A 26,012-nucleotide genomic window follows, 5' to 3' on the forward strand; every position below is an offset into this window, starting at 1 on the left:
TGAGCGGGTTTAAAGACAAAAATGATGACCACTGCTGGTAGAGGAACAGATATCTGAACTCTTCTAATTTAAGAATATATATTTTTGAAGTTGCTCTTTTAAATTCAGCTAAAACAGGGTACAGGTGTTTGCAAGTGTTTAGTGGCTAGGCAGTGGCCTAAAAAATTTCAGACATAAGTCTCAGTTTTTCTTCATTTCAAAAAGCACGCTATCATTAAGATGCCTCTTTAGTCTGTGCACCTCACTGTTTCCTTCCCTTTATAGGCTTATAGACTACCACACCGCTGTGGAACTCACAATAACTCAGGGGACTTTTAACGGTGCGACTTACTCTTTAAATTTTACACAATCAATATTATGTGTTTCCCTACTTTGGCACAGGTGTCTGTTTTTGAATGGTGAGTATTGTGTGAGTAATGGTGAGTATTTTGAATTGTGTGTTTTTGCTCTGCATTTTGTTCATCAGGATGTGCAGTTCTTAAACATGCTGTTGAATATTTGCAATATTCGTAACTCTATTATTAGCCATTGCTTGTAAATATGCAGTCTTAAGACACTGACAAAGTGCTGTTGTAGTAGCAGAGTTGCAAAATGTACCTACAATCTAAGCTCCTGCTGGATTTAATTTCAACCCTAACCAAATAGGTAGTCTAGTTCTACTGGGGTCCTTTAATGTTAAACTCTCAGCACATTTGTTATAAACATGTCTAGCATACATATAACTGGCAGTTCATAATGGACTAGACAATGACATTGTATTGGTGTTTTAGCTTTATGCTCTTTAACATTAGAATATAGATGAAACGGTAAATACGAGATCAAGTATAGAATGTCAGTCTTAATTGGAGTGTATATAGAACTCTCGCAATACTGGGTAAGCCATACAGTCATCAGTCCATTTGTTTAAAATGTTCTTTGATGTGAAGCTCATATTATTTTTCCCCCACTTACGCAGAACTTGACTGTGAAAATGTCTGTTGGAAGAATACAACAGGGGAACTCTCAGTTGTACTTCACATCACTGACACTGTGTAGACTTTAACTAATGTACAGTTGTGTAGATTTACAGTTGTGTACAATTAGAGCAAGTGACCTAAGCAACATGTATTGCATTCTCAGTTTGCCTTAACCAACCTATCACTTCATCATGGTCAGAATATTTGCTATAGATATTTGCTATAGATACATGTAATGCTTCAGCAGTGCTACTAGTTCTAATACACTCAAACTTGTGCACCAGAGTGGGTGATGGTAATGGTACTGTTAGAAGCAAACCTATATGACGGGGGTTGGGCTTCCACACACTGTCCCTTTCTCCCAGTTCACCGAGCGGAAATGACTCTCAGCCTGGTTGGCTGGGTTAAGAACACAAGCAAGCGGACAGTCGTGGGGCAGGTCCAGGGGCTGTGACATCTTGTCAATGAGATGTGGCTACTGTATGCTATGCACCAGGATGCTTTTCCATTGAGGATGTCTCTTGTGATACCTCCAGGGTGCATGATTGAAGACTAGGTGAGAGGATTCCCTTAGCAGCTGAATACATTTGATTATTTTCTGATACCTTGTCCCCGTCTCTCTTTGTGTTCGTACCGCAGGATACGGCAGAGCCTAGACAACAGGACAACTTTCCAGTGAAGACATCTCTCGTGACAGCTGCGGAGTACACGATTGAAGACAAGTGAGAGGATTCTGTTAGCAGCTGAATACATTTGTTTTTTTTTTCTTGTACCTCGTCTCTGTCTCTCTCTGTGTTCGCATGGCAGGAACCGCCACATGTTACGCACCAGGACTGCTTTCCAGTGAGAGCATCTCTTGTGACCCCTAAGAAGTGTGCAGTTGACGACAAGGTGAGAGGATTCCCTTAGTTGCTGGACCTACTTAATTCTTCCTTTCATTCCTTGCCTAATCTTTCCATGAATTCAACTTTATTTTAATGGATGTGTTCATAATGTATGGTTCAGGTTATGCAGATACTTTGAGAGTTGCATGAATTAGTCAACCTACTGAATTCCCCACAAACAACAATATGAATAATTAATTGACATTTATAACTTTTAACAATGTAGCAGCTGCTTGTGAGTTATATGAGTTTGTACTTCATTAGCTCTATTTGTATCACATTATTCATGTTACAATTGTAATAGTAATAGTAAATGTTCAATCGTAATAGGGCAAATTGATTTGACACAGTTCCTTGGCTATAAGTACCTAAGGTCCTGCTTTGAAAATAATATAGTACAACACTGGATGATTTTACTACACTTTTATTCATATATTCAATGTATTTACATTATTTTAGAGAATACTATATTAAAGAAGTAAGTTATATAGCTCCAATATCATCATGTAGTTTCATATTAATTACAGTCCATAACTGTCTGTGGTCATATTTCAACTGGCCTTTTTACAGTAACAGCAAAGACATATAGTGGACTTCATGGGCTTCCCCACATCTGTGTTTTTAAACCTTTTTGGCAGTGCTTTGTGTGACTAATATCCTGCTGCCTTTTTATCCCTCACTCATGTCTTGCTCAGGTGTCAATATGTCAAACAACTAAATTAGTGTTCTATTATTTTCTTAGTTTGTACAAGAAGTATAAATATGTAGCTACCCAACATTTATAATGTGTATTGTTTCTTATTTTGTGAACAAAACCAGGTTAAAACATTTAAATGTAAAAACTGGTTTCACACTGCTTTGGATCTAGTGAAAATCCTAGAAGCTGTCAACACCATCATCTGAGCAGGCTCCATTTAACACAAAGAGAGACAGAGACGATGTACCAGACAAAAACCAAATGTATTCAGATCCTAAGGGAATCCTTTTACCTTGTCTTCAATTATGCACTCCATAGATGTCATGAGAGACACCCTCACAAGAAAGGCGGCCTGGTGCGTGGCATGCAGTGGTGCCTATCATACGAACACAGAGAGAGACAGAGACGAGGTAGCAGACAACAACCAAAGGTATTCAACTGCTGTCTGGTCTTTCTCAGTAAACTGCAGATAATGAAGTACAGGGCAAGGAATTGAACATGCACATGTCCTTGCCTGGATACAGACACTTTGCCTGAAAGACAGTTGCCTCACAGGTTTGTTCCGAAATGACTTCCCTTATGCATTAGCTAATAGTCGACACACGTGCACGAGTGTTAATGTTCAACTTTCATTCAAGTGTAAATGGATTCTATGACTTGAATAAGTCTGCTCTAATATAGAAACTGCTCACCGCACTACAATAAGTGCACAAGGTGTAATGAACTTGCTATGAGAATGATCTCAGTAATCAACTCAAAAAGGATAGGCTCAGAAGTGTTGATTTTTTAAAGTAGGAAGGATACTCTGAAGTTATCATGCCAACAGCACCTAACCCCTTTATTTCTGCCTGAAGATTTGTCCCTGTGTGTACAAGAAATGCCAATAATGGCTCTTTCCATGTTTTAGTGACACTAGCATTCCCACTTTTCTTGAGTGATTCCAGAGGGTAAAAAAATTCCTGACTTACAAACTTCATCTTTTTTGTAAAACAAAAAGAAAGATGAATAACTCGCTTAATGGCCCGTTTCCTCTCATGCATACCCAGTCCAGTATGCATCCAAATGTCATCAGTATAGTAGGACTGCAGACTTTGAAAAATGTTTGTGTCAGGAGAAACATGCAGCTTTGTTCCTGGTGGTCTTGTGGCTAGGATTCAGCGGTCTGACCGCTGCGGCTGATTCGATTCCAGGTCCTGGAAAGTCCTCTTCTTTGGCTCATGTAAAATGGAAGATTTTAGGTGAAAACACAAACTTCCTTCGAGCCGCATTTGAACGGGCAGACCAAGGATTACAGTCTTAACTTCTGCAGTTCTCTGCTGTACCAAATGAGCTATCAGAGGTAACATGAAAGTACTTCCATTGGTCCAAACACCAGTATTTTTTGGATGTTTCAATATTTAAGTTCATTTGACACAAAGAAGAAACATCACATTGTACAAGTTGGAGATGTTCAGCTACCAACAGATATCTCTTTTGATGACATTTCGATACATACTGGACTTTGTGTACATGAATGGAGAAAAGCTATAACTGTTCAGAATAACATTCAGTGCTTTTGGAAGAAATGTCTACAGTGTTGTCATGTAAAGAGAGAAATGAAAGGCTGAAATATCAGAAACATTACAAGTGCAATATACATGTATGCAAAGAAAATTGAGTTCATGTGAACCGCATTAAGATGTCAATCTGCCTGTGGAACATAACACCTCTTAAGAGGCTCGATTTTTGCTCTCAAGCTGCGATGGTTTTGTCATGTTGTCTAAGAGAAGAGGCTTTGGTCGGTGGAGTGAGTCTTTGATAACTAAGATTGTAACTAAGATTGAAACTGCTCACCGCACTACAACGAGTACACAAGGTGTAATGAACTTGCTATGAGAATGATCTCAGTAAGTAACTCAAAAAGGATAGGCTCATCATGATGCATTAGCTAACAGTCAGCACTCATACACAAGTGTGAATGTTCAACATTCATTCAAGAACCTCGAGGTCACAGTCTGAAGTGTGTACAAAAGGAATCTAAAGTAAAGGTGTGAGCAAGTACATCCTCCACTGATAAGAGATGTAAATTAAGACTCGAATTGTAACATTAGAAAAAAGATGTACAGTTCTAACAATTTATTTAAAATGCCACACCTTAAACATGTAAAGTTATTGTTATTTACAATAAATTTATTATAATGCAAAATAATTAAAAAATATTATTACAATGACATGTCATGAACTATTACACAATTATTTAACAAGGGACAGACTAAATGACTAAATTTAAAATTAAGAAAAGCTTAAACAAATTTTAAACAATACAGAAACTCTACATATAGAATATAAAAAGTTAATAACAACAATCACAATAATAATAATAATCACAATAATAATAATAATCACAACAACAATAATATAGATATTGATAGAACAAGAATAATAAGAATAATAGTAAAAATACAAACAAGGATGACAATAACAATCACAATAATAATAATAAAGTCAGTATCTTCGCCTTTTCTTCTTAGGCTGTTCAGGCATGGGTTCTTCACTTATGTCCACTTCAAAGTGCGGCACGAAGCTGTTGAAAACTGGAGTGGAGAAGCTTTCAGTCACGTGGAACTGTCCATCAGGCTTCACTTCCTCGTGCAGAGTCGGACAGTGGAGCGCCTCCCACAGGCGCTGCTTGATCCTGCGGCCCAGTTCCAGGCTGTAGGGCTTGGCCTGACCGGAGGAACTTCTGAGCATAGGCTCCACCACAGAGTTGTAAATTTTCTGGTAGTCCTGCTCTCTGTGACCGTGGATCAGCAGGGGTTCGTCCTTGCTTAGCTGCCCACTGTTGCAGTCAGACACAAGCGTCTCAGAGACAGGCTTAGGGCCCACCCTCATCTGAGGAGTTTTCATGGACTTGGAGGTGCAGCTGTAAGTGTGGTCCAGTCTGGAGCTAAGCACCTGTACTGAGAACTCTGTGCCTACATTCTCAGTACCTTTACATGTTGATGCTAAAACTCCCCCCACCAAGTAATCCCTCAGTCGCTCTGAAGGTATTATGTCCCTTCGGAGGCCACATGGACCTGTAGAGGTACGTTTCCTATTGTTCTGAGACAACAGATTAAACATCACTTCTTAGGCTCATGAACCAAAGAACATTTTAAAATTTTTTCATGCTGTCACACTTTAAATCATTAACCTACATCAAAAGTTCTGTATCCTAAGAAAAACATTACCATTTCTGAAGATGGTTTTAGAAGAATGTTTTTGTAGCAAAGTTCTGAAACCACGATTGATATCTTGTTGAAAATTGCCTGATGTTTTGTTTACAGTTGGTTGCTGTTACCAATATTCTGCTGAATGCTGGTAAACATTCTAGAATAGCATTAAACCAATCATAAGGCCCTGCAGAATGAGTCAAAATTTCAAACGTATACATAGCTACAATATGTCCTGGAAATAAAACACTGGCAAATTGAATGTTTATCTTATTTAAATGTACACAAAACCAGTTTCCACTGGACTGATTAAAGCATCAATATACAGATAGATCATTTCACTTTACCTTTAGAGTTATCCCAGTAGTAACCTGTTGGCACGTCACGGCCCCGCCCCCTCCTCAAATGTTTTCGTGTGTGTTCGTCTCTGTGGCCACGCCCTCTCGTGTCGTTCACCTGTTCTGTGTTAGGTGTAATCATCTTGTGTGTATATATGTCTCCTGTGTTGTAGTGCGTGTTGTTGGTGTTTGAGTTGTGAGGTTGTCGTATGTGTTGCGTGTTAGTAAGAGAAATAAAACTGTTTCATCGTGCCTCGTCCCATCTTAAATGATCATTTAAGAGGATTCGAAAGCCTGCTAGATAGTAGACTAAACCACAGGATATTACTAGCCTAATATTAACACACACAGTTAACATAAAAATTGAATATTGATCGTATACAGCTTTTATATATATATATATATATATATATATATATATATATATATATATATATATATATATATATATATAATTTTTATTTCATTTTATTTTTTAATGTTTAGTCGTTAGTCATGCTAAACATTGTGTGAAACTTTGTGCACTTTCACTTGCTACTTACAATTGGTCACTTGCTGACACCAGACACGCGCAGAGCAGCATAAATGTAGCCAATCAGCGTCCTGAATCTGAAGCCTAATGGCGCTTCATTGATCCACCCAAGAGAACTTTGGTGAACTGCCCTTTACTGTGGAGCTTCCTGAGGTGGCCGCGTAGCTAGCTAGTCAAGTTGTGTACTGTGTATTTTGTGTTAGTTTTTCATTTATAGTACCAATGAATTAGTTAAGATAGTGACTAATAGATAGTGCTAGTTAACGTTTAGCTAACGTTAACTTAGTTCTCTAGCTAACCTGGTGGTTTAGTGGTTCTAGTGAATTGAAGTGGCGAGCGTTCGGTAATTGTTAGCTCGCTATCTTGTTTAGCTAGTAGCTTGTGAACGTTAGCTAGCTAGCTAACCAGCTGTGTGTTTTAGTGGCGGTTCTGGCGAACTGAGCTACGTTGAGCTCGCTTTTCAGTTATGAAGTTTAAGCAGTTGTAATGTGTAATTTTTGATACCCAATGTATAGCTAGATAATAAAAGGCCATTGCATTAACTTTTAAAATGCAAGCCATCTTTTGCAGTAAACAAAAGATTCAAATATTTTTCTAATTATGCATACTGTCCCTTCTATCAGAACAAATTAGAGCTGCAACTAGAGATAATTGTCTTTTATTATTCTGTTGATTTTTAATGCAAATTAAATAATGATTGGCTCTTTCACAGACCCCTAGTAGTATGTGTTAGGTTGTATTGGAATGATTGCAGAAAATGACAACAGTCATACGCAGTACATTTTTTTAGCAGCCTCCACTGGTTAGTGCACCTTCTTTCTTTCACTAATAAAAATAAATATAAGAGAAATAAATACATTTACATGGTTCATCAATATCCTTTTACAATATTCTTTTACTGTATGAAAGACTTCACCAGACCTTGCAGGGGCAGTACGCTTGTACAGAGAAAGTACTCCACACTCATGCATCAGGGAAATCACTGCATTTGCATGTTGAGACCAAGAAATGGTTCTGGTCAGTTTTTATAAAGCAGACACCATAGATGGGTAAGTTCTCAGCAAAGCAGACTTAAAGGTTGCAGTGCTTTGTAGTTTTCATTTGTATTTAAATATATTAAATGCAGTCTGTCATGAAGTTAGAAGAACAGATATAAACTCACTTTTAGGCAGATGTTTTTCTGTTGCTGATTACTGTATCTTCCTATGTTTTCCTTCATAAAAACAGATGAGATCATCAAAAAATCAGCAACTTGAATGTCGGTTGTTGCAATATGTGCATTAAAATATCCTTACAAATGTAAAGGGGGGGGGGGGTATCTTCTTTTTCCTGAAGATCTGTGTAAGTGATTGCACTGCTTCTTTGGATTTATTTTTGTTTTAGGCACAGGAAGTTTACTAACCACAACATGAACTGTGCTTTTCCTTTTCTCATCTCCACTAGTCATAATGAAGCAGGTGTACTAGCATGTAATTTTTAAGTTTTTTATTTTAATTTAAATGAATCCTTTAAGTTCTTAGTATTATTAGATTTTACATCTATGTCATGACATCCAGCCTAGTGAGAATTGCAAGGGACCCAAGAGATGGCCAATATGCTGTTTCATTGTTTTAGTCTTAATAAAGTCTTGGTCTATGTTTTCCTTTATTCAGGTTCTACATAGAAGCACCAGGCACTTCACTATAAAGAAGCATCAGACCAACTACAAGAATCACTGTGCGTAATATAGCACTATTCCTCAGCTCTAGATTTGAATTAGATAATGCTAAATCTTATTCTTTTTGTCCAATGATATTATTTACAGGGCACCGATCTCAAAATTTATAATGTACAATTTTCATACATATGGAACATTGTAACTTTGTCTGCCCATTCTCCCTCATTCATCGTTGAGGGATATGGCTTGGCATGTAGATTCTCTTTGTATTTTTATTTTTTTTAACTGAAGTGCAAAGTCATGTAAGAACATCAGCCTACTATCTAATGTAATCTCAATATTATGGTTTCAAGATACAGTCTGAAGTATTCTTATTGAGGTACAGCACTCGTAGTATTATACCCCTAATGAGCGGGTTTAAAAACAAAAATGATGACCACTGCTGGTAGAGGAACAGATATCTGAACTCTTCTAATTTAAGAATATATATTTTTGAAGTTGCTCTTTTAAATTCAGCTAAAACAGGGTACAGTTGTTTGCAAGTGTTTAGTGGCTAGGCAGTGGCCTAAAAAATTTCAGACATAAGTCTCAGTTTTTCTTCATTTCAAAAAGCACGCTATCATTAAGATGCCTCTTTAGTCTGTGCACCTCACTGTTTCCTTCCCTTTATAGGCTTATAGACTACCACACCGCTGTGGAACTCACAATAACTCAGGGGACTTTTAACGGTGCGACTTCCTCTTTACATTTTACACAATCAATATTCTTATGTGTTTCACTACTTTGGCACAGGTGTCTGTTTTTGAATGGTGAGTATTGTGTGAGTAATGGTGAGTATTTTTGAATTGTGTGTTTTTGTTCTGCATTTTGTTCATCAGGATGTGCAGTTCTTAAACATTCTGTTGAATATCTGGAATATTCGTAACTACATTATGACCCATTGCATGTAAATATGCAGTCTTAAGACACTGACAAAGTGCTGTTGTAGTAGCAGAGTTGCAAAATGTACCTACAATCTAAGCTCCTGCTGGATTTAATTTCAGCCCTAACCAAATAGGTAGTCTAGTTCTACTGGGGTCCTTTAATGTTAAACTCTCAGCACTTTTGTTATAAACATGTCTAGCATACATATAACTGGCAGTTCATAATGGACTAGACAATGACATTGTATTGGTGTTTTAGCTTTATGCTCTTTAACATTAGAATATAGATGAAACGGTAAATACCAGGTCAAGTATAGAATGTCAGTTTTAATTGGAGTGTATATAGAACTCTCGCTATACTGGGTAAGCCATATAGTCATCAGTCCATTTGTTTAAAATGTTCTTTGATGTGAAGCTCATATTATTTTGCCCCCACTTACGCAGAACTTGATTGTGAAAATGTGCATTGGAAGAATACAACAGGGGAACTCTCAGTTGTACTTCACATGACTGACACTGTGTAGACTTTAACTAATGTACAGTTGTGTAGATTTAGAGTTGTGTACAATTAGAGCAAGTGACCTAAGCAACATGTATTGCATACACAGTTTGCCTTAACCAACCTATCACTTCATCATGGTCAGAATATTTGTTATAGATACATGTAATGCTTCAGCATTGCTACTAGTTCTAATACACTCAAACTAGTGCACCAGAGTGGGTGATGGTAATGGTACTGTTAGAAGCAAACCTATATGACGGGGGTTGGGCTTCCACACACTCCCTTTCTCCCAATTCACAGAGCAGAAATGACTCGTTTTCAGCCTGTTTTTTTTTTTTTTACACAACCAATTTCCAACCTCTATATATATATCACTTGGAATTCAACAGGCACCTGTTGCTACTGCACCTTTAAGACGGATGTAAGATAAATGAGCTCCTTTATGATTGGCTGCCCTGTATTGTGCTTCATTCAAAAGGTACTCAGAGCTGAAATGCCTGAGAAAGGCAATTTAAGTGGGTGTGCTAAACCTCTATAGGCTGAATAGGCAGAGATAGGTCAGTAAAGTGTTCTTGTGACATTAGAAATACAAATTTCAATATGGGGGCATTTTTGCAGCTAACTAAAACACTGATATAGTTAAGAATTTTAACATTTAAAATATATATATTAAAAGGAGAATGTTACTTATTTCACTCTGACTGTAAAACAGTGCATATTGTGTTAAATGGGATTTCCATCCCATGTTAAGGCATGTTATAAAATATAAAATATGCAAGAATGCAGAGCATGAATAGGTCAGTCTTCCATTCTGTATCACATACCTATCCTTGATAACACCGTGGTAACTGGAAAAAAAACAACCCTTTTTACTCAGTTGTCACTACTTCCAATAGACTTCACGCTAATCTCATAGAAGTCCACCCCTTTCCGTGTCCTCCGGAAACAGCACTACCGTTGTGTTGTGACAGGATTTGTTCCTGAAGTTGTATGCATTTTCTGAATTTGCACCGCATTTCTAAAGTGTGTTACCACTTTGATGAATATGCTTTGTGTATTTGCAGCACGATGGGTTTTCCAGGACACCGTAATTTATGCATGTTTAATTCCATCTTTTATTCACGTACTAAGCCCAACTCTATAGACTAATATTTATAAAACTGAGATAACCATAGAAACGTCTTCATCTGTGCCTGATACTTTCACGGAAAAACGGAACTGCTGCTTGTCAAGCTTGTTTCATCAGGTTTTATATCATCGTCATGACGTGTTTGAATTGATCCCAGGCATATGCGGTCCTCATCAAAATCCATGCATGTCTTAGGCTGTGAGTAAGGTATGTTCTCTCTCTGGTCACAGTTGGCAAATAAATTATGCATATAGATTGTGGGGAAAACACTTTAGCACGTGTTCTCCAAAGAAGTGTCTTAATATGAGCTATCTAGCTAGTTCCAATGTCAACTGTAATCATAACACTGGGTTTCTCTCTGTGCTCAGTTGTCTTATTCCTATGCCAGTAACATGTTAGCGATATTGCAGTAGTGTGAATTTTTATGTTGCCCGTGATGAAAGGTGACAGCGAATAAAAATCCAAACATTTTTTTGGTTCAGGTCTTTTTAACGGTCATAACCGACATATTTATCTAACAAAAAAATCAGGTTCCTCTAAATGTGTGGAAGAACTGCTGTGTATATTTTTGTTTCCAGTGGCCTGAGTACCTAAAATATGTCACCATTTTAGGAAGCAGGAAAGCACGGCTGCTTACAAACATGACATTAGTAAATTATTTTTGGGATATTTTCATTTATGATTTTCCCCTTTTTGTTGTTTGTTTGCTTTTTTACTTTCATTTTTTGTAGGGACTGTGATATATATTTTGTTATTCGAATGCATAATATAGCTTTGGGGCTCCCACAGACACTTGTGTATATACACATATTAGGGGAGATTTTTTCATTGGTTTGTATATGTTTGTGAAGGAATGCCCATAGTTCTTATGTTTGAGCCACTTTAAAGATATTTTTTGACTTGTATCAGAAAGGAATGCAAGCATTTATTCATATCAACATTTTCCTTGCAGAGTCATTTCAAAGACGATGCAACAGAATAGTTTTGCTTTTCTATTCTGTACTTTGTTTATTGACAGGTAATTCCACCCTCAACTTTTTAGGGGAATATAAATATTCCCCTGCCTGAGCTCCTGAAATTACTACAGCTTATTAAAAAAAAAACCTAATGAAATATGCAATTGCTTATAGTAGATTGTTCAGCCTTTTATATTCCGTTATTCATGACTGGCTAGGCACCCCTGTATGCAATGATATCCGTATTTCAATGATTGTGCTCATTTTTGAGTATCATGTGAGCAAGTAACATCTCAGCAAAAGAAAGGATTCCAAATACGCATTAGTCTTTACAGTAACCTAAGACAACCCTTTTGCATGAAGGGAACTGGTAACTATGCACACCCTCCATAACGTTCAGAAGATATTTAAAGTGCATGACAGTCGAAGCATTATGTGTGCGTGTGCGTGATGTTATTACCGTGACAGTAAAAGCTTACCATTTTTAAACGGGGGCTGATCGACTTTCCATAGGTTCATAGGTGACTAGCTTTTATAATGTCATGTGTAATTTGAGCATAATGGTGGAAACTACAAAGAACAATATGGAAAAAAAGGAGGGTTGTTTCCATAATTGCCCTTGAAAAAATTTATAAGAATTAAACTCTTGTGTACCCCTTAGACGTTCTCCGGAGGGTCCGCGCATTGGGCTGCATTGGGCTCCGGAGGGCTGCGCATTGTGGACCGCTACGTGACACTGACAGAATGGCAGAAGCAAAGCTTCCTCATTCCAGGCACCGTGGTCTTTCTCTTCATGCTGTGCCGTGACATCATTTCAGCTGAGGTGGCCGCCAAGGAGGAGCTGCAGGCCGTGCTGCTCACATGCTTGTACGTGTCTTGCTCCTACATGTGTGAGGAGATCAGCTACCCAGCCAAAGCTTTCCTGGTGGAGGAAAACAAAGGGGCCTTCTGGGCCCGATCCCTGGACATTGCTAACCGCATGAGTGGCAAGATGCTGCAGATTAACAATGACCCGCAGTATTTTTGGCAGGTCTTCACTGACCTGAAGAACATGATGGTTCATTAAAGGATTAAAGAATAAAAGATTTTATTAATTAAACATTTTGTTAAAATGTAATTTAATTTTAGTTAAAAAAAACAAACAAACACATAACTGCAAAGTCAGTTGTTATAATGTGTGATGTAATTTCTCCCCACCTAGTGTTATTACATCTCCTAATCTTACCAAAAATGTGCCACTAGATTTAGTTAGGTTAACTTGATATCAAAGATGTCAAAAGCAGCTTTTAATGTCAGCTGATGCTTGTTGGCATAAGCATTTATAAATGTTCAAGTATGTTTATGTCAATTGTCATTAAGGGCTTATGTGGGAGTCATCTAGCACTCTGAACAGTGCCCTTCAGTAATGTTACCCAAATTTCTTATCTGCACCATCAAATGAGCTCCACTAGACCTAATCTATATGACAGCACTCAAACACAGCCAGTTTGAAGTGGTTCTGCTGTGCCCCACAACTCTAGATATGTCTCCCTATTCTGAGGGAAAACATTTATTTTCACAAAATGAATTCTATACTCAGCTCAGCAGTGAGAATACTGTGAAGTAAGAACTGAAGCCTGAACCAGGCCTAAAAGCTATTTAACTTTGTGGTTCAAGGTGAAGATGCACTGACATGCAAAACAGCTCTCTGATGTATTGTGGTTGGGTGGAATGAGTCTTTGATAACTAAGATTGTAAATAAGATTGAAACTGCTCACTGCACTACAACAAGTACACAAGGTGTAATGAACTTGCTATGAGAATGATCTCAGTAAATAACTCAACAAGGATAGGCTCATCATGAGGCATTAGCTAACATTCGGCACTCATACACAAGGGTGAATGTTCAATTTTCATTCAAGCATCTCATGGTCACAGTCTGTAGTGTGTACAAAAGGAATCTAAAGGAAAGGTGTGAGCAAGTGCATCTTCCACTGATAAGAGATGTAAATTAAGACTCAAATTGTAACGTTAGAAAAAAGATGTACAGTTCTATCAATTTATTTAAGATGCCACACCTTAAACATTTAAAGTTATTGTTATTTACAGTAAATTTATTATAATGCAAAATAATTTTAAAATGTTATTACAATGACATCTCATGAACTATTACACAATTATTTTACAAGGGACAGACTGATTGACTAAATTTAAAATTAAGAAAAGCTTAAACAAATTTTAAACAATACAGAAACTCTACATATAGAATATAAATAGTTAATAACAGCAAACACAATAATAAGAAGAATAATAGTAGTAATACAAACAAGGATGACAATAACAATCACAATAATAATAATAAAGTCAGTGTCTTCGGCTTTTCTTCTTAGGCTGTTCAGGCATGGGTTCTCCACTCATGTCCACTTCAAAGTGCGGCACGAAGCTGTTGAAAGTTGGAGTAGAGAAGCTCTCAGTCACGTCGAACTGTCCATCAGGCTTCACTTCCTCTCGCAGAGTCGGACAGAAGAGCGCTTCCCACAGGCGCTGCTTGATCCTGCGGCCCAGTACAAGGCTGTAGGGCTTGGCCTGTCTGGTGGGACTTTAAGTTCAAGTTCAATTTCAAGAGGTTTTATTGTCATTTCAGCTATATACAAGTACACAACAAAAACGAGACAATGTTCCTCCAGGACCATGGTGCAACCTGAAAACAACAGTGCAACAGACAACATGCTACACAAGTGCAAACAGTCCAATATAGTGCAAAATATCATTAAATAAACATTAAATAAACAATAATAAACACAGGACAGGACAAATAAAAAATAGAAAATGAGTAGACAGTGCAATTTAGTACAGTACACAGTACTGGGCATATGTAAAGCGAGTTGTGCATAGCAATCAGTGATATGCTACAGTGAACATAGCAGTCACCAGTAGCAGCCAGAACAGTTCAGAGTACAGTGCTGGTTTAGTACAGTACTCTAGCAGCAAGTAGGATAATGTGCAAGACTGCAACAGGAGTGCATAGTTTATCTGTGTGACGTTTGACTTCAGCACTAGTCCAATGAAAAACAATGTGTGAGTGTGTGTATAGATATGTATTTATGTATGTATGTATGTATGTACGTGTGTGTGTGTGTGTGTGTGTGTGTGTGTGTGAGTGTGAGTGACTGTCTATAAGCATGTATAAAAGTGCCCATTTTGGAATCTGAATTGGAATTGGAGTTAGCCAGAGTTCAGGAGTCTAATGGCTTCTGGGAAGAAGCTGTTGCACAGTCTGGAGGTGCGGGACTGGATGCTGCGGTACCTTCTTCCAGATGGCAAAAGGGTGAACAGTTCATGTGAGGGGTTTGTGGGGTCTTTCACAATGTTGGTGGCTTTCCGGATGCAGCGTGTTAGGTAGATGTTCGTGATGGAGGGAAGAGAGACCTCAATGATCTTCTCAGCTGTTCTCACTATTCTTTGGAGGGTCTTGCGGTCAAAGGTGGTGCAGTTCCCAAACCAGGTAATGATGTAGCTGCTTTTGGCCAATGTTTTTTTAAAAAGAGATAAGGAGATACCAGAACAAAATAGAAAAGCAAATAATAGAGGAAGATGGCATGGGATGGAGGGATGGAGGGATGATAAAAGACAGGGGTAGCAACGGATAATTTATTCTATTCCCTCAGCTATTTAACTAATTCTGAAGTCTGCATTTTTATTTTCTATTTGAATGTTAACTTCACGACTAGCTGATTGGGGATTTAGGAGTGACACTGATTTTGATTCTAGCCACAGTTCTAGTAATAAGCAGAGTTACAACTCTGCATGCAAAGTCACTGAACTTTTGACTGTTAATTCTGTAGTAAGCATAATGCAAAAAATACAACAACATATTTTGTTGTGATTGAAAAACTTACATGTCCTAAATGCATGTGTCGTAAATACATTTACATTAGTATTTTTAATTAATTTCTAACATTCAGAGACATTCAGAGGTGTTTCTATTAGGCCCAGAGTCAGCTAGGTCCCCACTCTCTAATTACTCAATGAACCTCAATGGTCTCCCAATCACATCTTATCTAACGGTTAAAGATCTTGGAGTTATGTATCCCTCCCTCTCGTTCGAAGCTCACGTAAATAAATAATGTTTCTAGGACCACCTTTCTCCATTTTTAAATTGACTTTATTAAGAAAATTCAATTCAATTCAATACAAACACTCCATCACAAAAACCTCACAAACAATATCTACCAGAGGACACAGACTACCTTCACTCTATACATTAATAATTAACAACACAATTTACATCTGTAAATTAGGTATACATCATCCATTTATATGTCCAAAAGAGTCCAGGGAATTTTTCCTCTCATATCAAACGTCTTTAACCTTTTTAACTCACATACAATCTGTTTAAAAACTATTTCTGCAGGTATTATACATTGCTCAATAATCATCTTACATCGTGTTTTCCAAATCTTCGAATTTGTCACATTTGTCCTTCACATTCTCAGTCAAATTCTTATTAAACACTCCATACCTAATACTTTTCCTGTTACGATCCCATTTAAACCCAATACCTTTCATTTTCTCCCAAATTTCAATAGTCCTTGTGCACTGCAGTAATAAATGTTCTATCGTTTCATCGGCTATGCAATTATACATCGGACATTCCTTTGTTGTAACAAAACAACTCCATTTGACAATACATCGTACAGGCAGTCTTCCAACAGATATAAGCCATGCAGTATCTCGAACATTTTCCGAGGTTTCACACATTTTTAACACAGGTTTCACATTCTGTCACTGTCAGACCCTTATAATTGACATTCCCCCAAAATCACGGTCTTGTATTGTTTTACCTATCATTTTATTTGGGGACTTATTCCAATCAATATTAAGATGCCTATATTTAAACAAAAAATCTCCATATACTAATTTAAAATAAGGAGCATGTTTCCTTGACTTGCCTCTTTTCTTTCCACTGATTTACATCTCCTACCCAAATTGCTTTCCGAAATATAGCTTTCGTTACAATTTTGCAAAAGGCATTTTCTAATTTCCGAGTTAACTCAACTCCCCCTAATCCGCCTTTATCTTTCGACTTGTACATAATTTCCCGTTCTGTCACTTCTCTGTTATTTCCCCAAATAAAACGAACACACATTTTATTCAACCTCTTAATACATTTCTCATTCGGAGGGAAAACCGTAGTCAAAAACAACAATTTTGACAAAACAAAGGTCTTAACCTCCTGTTTTCTAGTCTTATAGTTTGACACCCTCCATTTTCCCAATTCTAGTTTAATTTCACACTCCTTCTTCTCCCAATTCCATTCGCTAAATCTACCATTTACTACCATCAAACCTAATATTTTAATTTCAGTTTTTATTTCTACATTTATTGGTACAGGTTGTCCAGCTCCTATCCATACCCCTTCACTTTTACTTTCATTTAATTTCGCTTCAGCCACAACTTCATACTTTTCGAAGTGTCTCTTAACTATATGAAACTCATTTTGATTCTTGACATAAACCGTCACATCATCTGCGTACGCAGATATTTTCCATCTTTCCATAACTAACATTTGAACACCTTGTAATTGCTGATCATTTTTAATTTTATATAATAGTGGGCTAATAGCGATGACATATAATGCAGCAAGACATATAATGCAGACATATAATCCTTCAGTAACCAAACTCCTTATTACTCCTAAACTATCCCACATGTATCTTCCTCTATGATATCATTCAATATTTCTGACATCCTATTAACAATTATTTTTGCACAAATTTTGTACTCCAAGTTCAATAGGCTGACCTGTCTCCAATTATCCAACTTACAAGGATCTCCTTTTTTATATATCACACTATGATAAAATGAATCATGCAATTGCCCCCCATCTAATGCTTCATTAAAAACATCAGCTAGAAGATCAGCAATTTCACTAACGCACACGTTATGAAATTTAGCAGGTAAACCATTGGCTCCTGGAGTCTTGCGTATGTTTAATTCCTCTATTGCTCTGATAACTTCTTTTTTCCTAATTAATTCCTCCAACTCCTGCAGCTCCTCCCCTTGAATTCTAAAATAATCACCTGGAATGTAAACCTAGCCGAGGTCCACAACGAGGTGCAATTTGTATAAGGACATTTTTTTTTCTCTCAGAGATAGAAATCTGGAGAAATAAATATATTAATTTATTACCCCCCATCAGAGGACCTTTAGAGCTTTATTATTAAAAATAAGACAGACAGATGAACAGACAAACGCAAAATGTTTATAGAATATTTTTAAGTATTCGCCATCTGCACCATTACAGGAATGATTTGTGTGTGTGTGCGTGTGTGTGTATGTATGTATGTATATATATATATATATATATATATATATGTGTGTGTGTAGTTATGTGTGAATACATGTATGTTGGATTGTATATGTACACGTATTAGAGTGTGATATTTATCGTTTATGGATTCGCTCTGTATGGATTTTATCAAAGGTGTCCAGTCTAGATTATTGGTTCTGTTATTGATTAATTCTGAGAATTATTCTATTGATATATAGTCTATCAATAGATTTTTCTATTGGGTGACACTAACATTATTTTTTGTTTTCCAGTTCATGAGTATGTTTTTTTTGTTTGTTGTTTTTTTGCAATAATGTTTTTATTATATCAATATAATAATGTTATACATAGTATCCTGTCATATTGGTTGATGATATGTCTCCTAGGAGACATAAAGATGGTGTTGGATGGATATGGTTATTTAAAGCATGGGATATGTTGGTGATGATGACTTGCCAAAATTGCTTGATAGGTGTGCTCTGCCGAGTGGTGTGAATGTAATCGTCAGCTGTGTTTTGAGTAAAGTATGTACAGATTGCTGAGTTTGTGAAACCAATTTTAAAGATCCAATGTGTAGTATAATGTACTCTGTATTATTTTGTACAGAATGCATTGTAGGTTAGTGTTGCTGTCATGTGGTAATGATTATTACACATTTTAATCCAAACTGCGGCGTCGGGGGCTGGTAATGAATCTTCCTCCCATTGTCTCGATGGGAGAGTAACTGTGAGATTTGATTTCACTATTATTTTGTATATCTTAGATTAGGTTTTTTGTATTAAGAATGTTTGTTTATAAATTCTGATATGGATGTAGGTATCGGAATTGATTTTTGAACACATAGGTGATCTTAGCTGATGGTATTATAGGAACTGGGTGCTTTCTATAGCATATTTTGGGGCTAGTTGTGGGCGTGACATGAAAGAAGGCTTATGATAAATATGTTTAAGGTGTGTAATGCCCTTTTCTATCCAAGATGTAAAGTTTAATATTTTTGTTCATGGTAAAGCCTGGATTGTTCCAAATGGGAGAATGACTAGTTTGTGTGAGTGTGGAGTTTGATATCTTGTGGAATTTCCACCAGACTGTTAGTGTCATGGCCACCTTCAAACTGTTGAAACATGGATATTTTTGAATATGAGTCTGGGCACATTTGAAACACCTGCCGCAAACATTACTGACATTATATCTTGTTTATGTGATTGACTGTGTTCATCTAGCCACAAGTACTTTTTGATTTATTTATTTTTTAATTTGGTAATTTTATATATAACAGCAACAACTGACATCTTAAGTTTTATGACAAAATGTGCAAACAAGCTGGCCTGAGAGGTGTGTAGCGGGATATGACTCAGTGCATCTCTGGTGCTGCTTTTGATGAGTACAGTGTCATAAGTGTGTCTGTCCAGCAGCGCAAAGAGGGGATACAGCTTCTTCTCCCAGAGGTTTCCGATAAATATGTAGATATGTTAGTATGTAATAGAAAGACAGCTGTCCATCCTCATAGTCTAGGTACATGCCCACATTCCTGGGCAGTTGTGTCAGGGGCAGAGGGGTCTCAGGCATGGTGCAGGTGTACAACTTCTGGGTGTTCCTCCAGAGCACCCAGAAACCCTCACAGTGGCTTTCTCAACTTGCTCAGACTCAAATCTGAATATCGGCGTCCGAAAGGTCTTAGAGAAGAACAAAAAACACAACACATTTGATTAAATCGTTCCAGTATAAATATGGTTATCAAACATGCTTTTAAAAATATACTTCCATGGAGATGGTGCCCTACAGGGTAGTGTCATGTTGTGGCCCCGCCCCCTCCTCAAAGATCTTGGTGTGTGTGTGTTCGTCTGTGTTGCCACACCCTCTCGTGTCGTTCGCCTGTTCTCTGTTATGTGTAATCAGCTTGGGTGTATATATGTCTCGTGTGTCATAGTACGTGTGTTGGTGTTTGAGATGTGCATAGTGTTTGAGCTTTGTTGTATGTTTTGCATGTTTGCAAAAATAAAAGTGCGTTTCATCGTGCCTCGTCCCCGCATCCTGCTTATCCTCGCAACGTCACAACTAGACCACTTTAGATGTAACTTAGAACCTCCAATGACCTCTGTATGTGTTTCTTTAGTTGTATGAGCTCCCCTGGAGGACTCTGAATAGTTGACAATGGAAGAGGGGTATATCAGATTCACCCCTTCTGCCTCGGTGTGACAGATTAACACACTGCAATAACGTTTAGAAATAAAAACATATGGTAAACACAGTCTAGAAAATATTACCTTGTAACAATTCATTCAGTATATGAACTGTTTTCTGTGTCCTTATGTCTATAAATTAAAAGTAATAAAACATTTAAATGATAAATAAATTACAATAAATGTATAAATGTTCACAAATAAGAAACTACATTGGTCTGCACTTTTCTCCACAGATTCAAGGAACTCATGAAAGTTGGAAGCTATAGAAACACATAATACAGAATTATAGACTGACTGATGTGTGAGCAGAAAGATCACTGTGATGTTCTCATATCTAAAGCACTCAAAGCATTGATGTTATGTAAATGAACTGTGATCTGATTGGTTTAAGGAAATAGATTCACCTACTTTGAAGTTCAAGTTTTTATCAAAAGGTTAGAACTGGTTGACTATACTTTGTCTGTCCTGCAACAGGAAATTTAAACATTTATATCCAAAATATTACGCGATAGAAATCAATTCAAGACTACCCGTTATTGACCGCTAGATGGGGAAAGATACGAAGAAATAAATGAGTCCAGCTCCTCCTGCCCGACTTTACGGTGAGACTCTACTTTTACGTCATTAAAACGCTAAAGAAAAAAGGCCGCCATATTTGTAGTTCCAAACGTGAAAAGGCGTCATTTTGTATGCCGAAGAATGAATAAACACCATGCCATGAAGACGACGAAATTGCAATTTATTTAGCTAGCCATAAGAATAAGAATAGCTGTTTAATTTACATAATCACAAATATATTGCATGTACATACAGCTACATTTCAGTCGATCAAAAATGTTTCACGTATTTATAACCGCAACTTTATGTTACAGTGGTCATATCAGAGATTTACCAATATAAAACGCAACAGGTGTCGTGTTCTGTAATAGACCATTTTAACATTTATATCCATATTACACATAACCAAGGTGTAATATAACCATATGTACTGAACAGACATAAACAGCCTGTGTATTGTGAAAATACATGTATGTGTCTTCTACAGCAATTACTGTGCCGTGCACACTTTAAGTTTAGCATGAAGTGTTTGCTTTTTCCAAAGCAAGTAATATTAAATTATTCTCATAGAATAAATTTCACAAAGACATGGGCTTCTCGGGTGACCGTAGAAATATGTTTTTTTTTTGTATTTAATTTCTTTAATGCTAATCGTATGTAGGTTACCACTGCTAAGCTTCACCAATGTCAAGGTAAGACCTCGAAAGGACGCAGAAAATTATTTTAATAACAGCTTCTGCTGATTTATTCAATAACTGTATGACACCGTTTGAGTGTACGTACCGACTGAAAACAAACTCAAATTATTAGGGACACTCTTACTGCGTCTCCACATTGAAACATATCAGTTAGTTAGCTAGGCTGGCTAACTAGCTTAGCTTTATTAGCTAGCTAAGCTAATGGCGAAGAGGATTACGTTAAAGAACCCCCGGTCTACAGTTGTGCACATACAGGAAAATTAATGAATAGCATGGTAATACACGCATTTATTTGAACAGTTATGTAGCTAATATGCATTTGTAGTATGTGCGCCTGGCGTAGAAATGAGTCTTTGTTAGCCCATTAAGGCTATCTTAGCTAGGCTAGTCCGAGCAAGCTAAGTGCTGGTTGCTATGACAACGGGCTTGGTGTATTTTGCGAGCTTGTCAGCTACATAAGACAAGTGTTTATCGCTTTACTGCTGCGGTGAACTGTTATTATTGTAACACTCTGCTAATGCCAGATGTGTAGAATAACTCACTAGTGATGTTTACTTCGAGACTTTGGCAGTTTTAAGATGGATAGAAAGCGAATGAGCCAGCTAGCTGTCCTAGCTAACATGCAACCTTCTGTACATCCCGGGTACTCCCAGCCCTTATCAGGACCTCACAGTTCCCTTTGAGAACTCCCTGGTATCACGATCATAACTTTGGACAACCAGTTGTCATTCTCAACTCATGTTTCAGATTTCCCCTTTGTAACATACGAAGGATTCGGCCCTTTCTTTCGCAGGAAGCTACCCGGGTGCTTGTGTGGTCTCTTGTGATCTCAAAGCTAAACTACTGCAACTTACTACTTGCTGGTCTAGTAGTACTCTAGTACTTATTGTTTATTGCACTTATCAATGTTTAAGGTAGACTTTATGTATTTTGTACTTCTTGTTAGGAACTGGTTCAAAGTGACAAGTCCTTCAGTTTCGATCTCCTCCAAGTTACCCTCTGCCCTCTGTCCTCTGTAGCTGGATCTGGGGAAGTCAAGAGACACTGACACCAAGGTAGTGAATGAAGAGAGTTCAACTTTATTGAGGAAAGCACAGAGTATATATGTGTCCTATATCTACTATCTAAATCTACAGAATGACGGGGAAAAGTGAGGCATGTTCTAAGGGTCTGTGTAGAAAGGAAAGAGACAAGGTTATTAAAAATTAGATGTTCTTGGCATGAACGACCCACGAGCTGTTCCCGTACCCGCCATGAGGTACTCCTGTGCTTAAAGAGAGACAGGGAGAGAAAGAAAGAGAAAGGGAGGGGTAAAGGAGACAAGAAGAAGGAGTGGAAGACCTCAGGCGACCAGCTCGCGGTCAAGCCGCCATGTCATGGCTGATAGGCAGAGACCTTTTGTTGGATGCCTGAAGACAGAAAGGCTCCAGTATCTAACAATAATAATAATAACAATAGATGTAATATATATATATATATATATATATATATACACAAATAAAATGTTTCTCTCATACTCAAGGTCACAGAAACCCTAGAGACAGGAGTCACTGCTGAATAAAAACAAACCATAGAGGGCATGAGTTCATGCTGGATTTATATTTATGGCATTTAGCTGACACATTTTTATCCAAAGCAACTTACAATTATGACTGAGTACAACTTGAGCAATTGAGGGTTAAGAGCCTTACTCAGGGGCCCAGCAGTGGTAAGTTGGCAGTGGGGGGGCTTGAAGCAGCAGCCTTCTGATACCTTAACCACTGAGCTACCACTGGAGAAAAAAAAAAAAAAAAAAAAAAAAAAAAGCTAACCCTAGCAGACCAGCTGTACTGTCCATCCTGCTCTCCAATGTCTGTTCCCTGGTCAACAGGTCAACTCTAGCATAGCACCCAACGCGAGTGTAGAGACTGTTGTGCTTTAGTTTTCATAGAACTGTGGCTCAGTGACAGAATTCCTGACACTGAGGTAACAAAATGAAATTATTTATGTAATAACATGATGGAAGGAAGTGTAAAAGACCAAATTAGGCTGCATGTAGACATCTGAAAATCAGTAAGCAGGTAATTGTTTTATTCCTAAGAAATGTTATCTCGAAAAATGTACTGTACTTTAAGAATATTGGATGTTATAAAGTGATTTATTTGAGTATGCCAGTGTGGATTCTCCCGCGGGCCCGCTAGGGGGCGAAGTGCAGCATAAAGTTGGCCCTAAGATGCAGTAACCGTTAGTGAGCAAAGATAGCCATCAAGCTAGGATAGCTAACGTTAGCTAGTTAACTATTCATCCCATTAAATCACGCTTTTAATACTGTAAATGCTGTAATAATGTAAATAATTGTATATTTCCTCATTTATACATTTTGTAGCAGAATTATGATCGTAGCTAGTCCATGCTAGAAGCCACTGAAGCAACGCTTAGCTTCCAGCGCATAGCTGCCCCCAAACAACTCCACACACACATCAGCTAAAATAAGCCTCTTTTATTCCATGATGTCTAAAGGTATCGGCGATCAAATCATTTATATGGCTGCATAAGTTTCACCAAACGGCGTCAAACTATCTGCCTAACGGAAACGCAGTTTGACAGTTCAGACCTTTAAATGGTTAAAGGGTCTAACCTAGGTTAGCTATTTTAGCTACCTAACGAGGTAAGATAAGGAACGGGGTGTTTGCAGTTGTTCATTTTTAGACCTTCCTGTGTGGTCCGTTTTCAGATATTACAGTTACGTTAACAATATTGTGAAAATTGTAAAGGATACTTTATTCATGTCCTCATTGTTAAAAATTGTATCGCTTTATCACAGCGATAAGCTGGTTAGCTAGCTAATAGTTGAGGTCAGCGAGTGTCTAACTCGGGCTATAAACCATTCCTTGTGGAACCATTTCATTGTTCATCTTTCAACTTTGATCGTTTAGGTGCTGGTAGTTTGTTAGCTAGCTAACTGTTCAGAAATAGAAAACCTACTTTTGTATGATTTAGAGACCCAAATTCACAAACCTGTGGGTTTTCAAATTTATCGTTCTCTCTAAATAAGCAAAATGAGGTAAGCCATTACTACAGCTATCGGACTGTTTGAACTACAATATTCGACTGTTCATTTATTGTTAGTTAGATTAAATTAACTTTCATAAACATTCTTAATTAATAGAATGTAGTTTTTAATGACTGATTAACTGTGTATATTTAACAGGAAGCTATTTATATAAAGTTTCAAGTTTGGTTTATTTGTCACATACATTTATTTGTCACTTTCATTTTTAGGCTGTAAAATGAAAGATCCTTGCTCACAATCATTGCTACAGTTTGATCAAATTCAGTTATATATATAAACTCCCTATTCAATAGGAAGAAACCAGTTCATGTCATTGTGAATTGCTTTTTCTGTAATCAAAACACTGAGGTTCCATATGGGAACAGAAACTGCTGGGACTGTCCATTCTGTGTGCAGTACAATGGCTTCTAAGAGGTATTGCTGTATTTGAGACATGGTGAGGACATATTTTAGTGAAAGTCTTCCAATGATGCACCCTTAACTGAACCATTTTATGCTGTTGCTGCTGTTAAAAAAATGCAGAATGGTGATTATAACGAACCGATCCTTGCACAATATATGGAGCACCTCAACCATGGGGTATCAGCTGGTGTCCCTGTGCTTGATGCATCCAAGACTCAACCAGACACTGAAGATCAAGCAGCTGGCTTCCTTCACTCCCAGAGAGGAAGTAGGTTTTCCATTTGAACTGTTGCCTTCTTAGTTAAGACGTATGCATTGTTGATTGCAGTGCCAGAGCTGTGAAACTGTGCAAGGTAATGCATGTCCAGTGCTGGAATTAAGATAATAGCTCTAAATAGTCTCTGACTTGGGCAGAGATTGTGAGTGGGTCTTCAAGGGCAAACAGGATCTGATGGCCCACATGTAGTTTGATATTATTCCTAAATAACTAAGTTGACTAAGTTTACATGGCTATTTGAAAGAAGCTGATCATGTAAGCAGCAAAGACAGAATATCATTCTCTGACTAAGGATTTAGTTGACTCATGTTTAGCCCAACTAAACTGTGGTCCTGGCTGATTTTAGTTGGACTATTGAGCCACTGACTCATGCACAGAGTTCTCTGAGTATTTTGCAGTTTCTTAGTCTACTGAGTTCTTACTGAGTATAACGCCAACTTTGATGCATTTGTTTTCTTTTTTCTTGCAGTGTTAGGAGGTCATAACTGCTGATCAGAACTTTGGACAAGAGGGCTTATCCTCATGGCTGACTGACTTTCATGTACAACAAACAATCTTTTCTTATTTATTTTTTTCCAGTTGTAACAAACCGTTCTGCTGTTTTTTAACTTCTGTCAAATTTTTAATGGTTGTATAGGACAATTACGATGGAAATTGAGGTGTACAAGCACCACCTTGAACAGACCTACGAGTTGTGCGTGCCTGTCAGACCGCTGAGCAGTATGACATCCAGCACCAGAACCGACAGCTGCGGGCCCTGCTTT

The 26,012-nt window shown here is 37.5% G+C and overlaps 1 protein-coding gene across 1 annotated transcript in view; it reads left to right on the plus strand.

Moving 5' to 3' along the window:
- Nucleotides 1–1,335: 1,335 nt before the first annotated feature.
- LOC145657962 (eukaryotic translation initiation factor 4 gamma 3-like) overlaps nt 1,336–26,012 on the plus strand; it is a 35,209-nt gene continuing 10,532 nt past the window's right edge. Inside the window, exons 1-2 of the mRNA XM_081714842.1 lie at nt 1,336–1,395; nt 1,596–1,678. Coding sequence (XP_081570968.1) covers nt 1,336–1,395; nt 1,596–1,678 — 143 coding nt within the window. The remainder of the gene's footprint in view (nt 1,396–1,595; nt 1,679–26,012) is intronic.

Source organism: Electrophorus electricus, chromosome 5 (assembly GCF_041902795.1).
Source record: "Electrophorus electricus isolate QZ-2024a chromosome 5, ASM4190279v1, whole genome shotgun sequence".
Lineage (NCBI taxonomy): Eukaryota > Metazoa > Chordata > Actinopteri > Gymnotiformes > Gymnotidae > Electrophorus > Electrophorus electricus.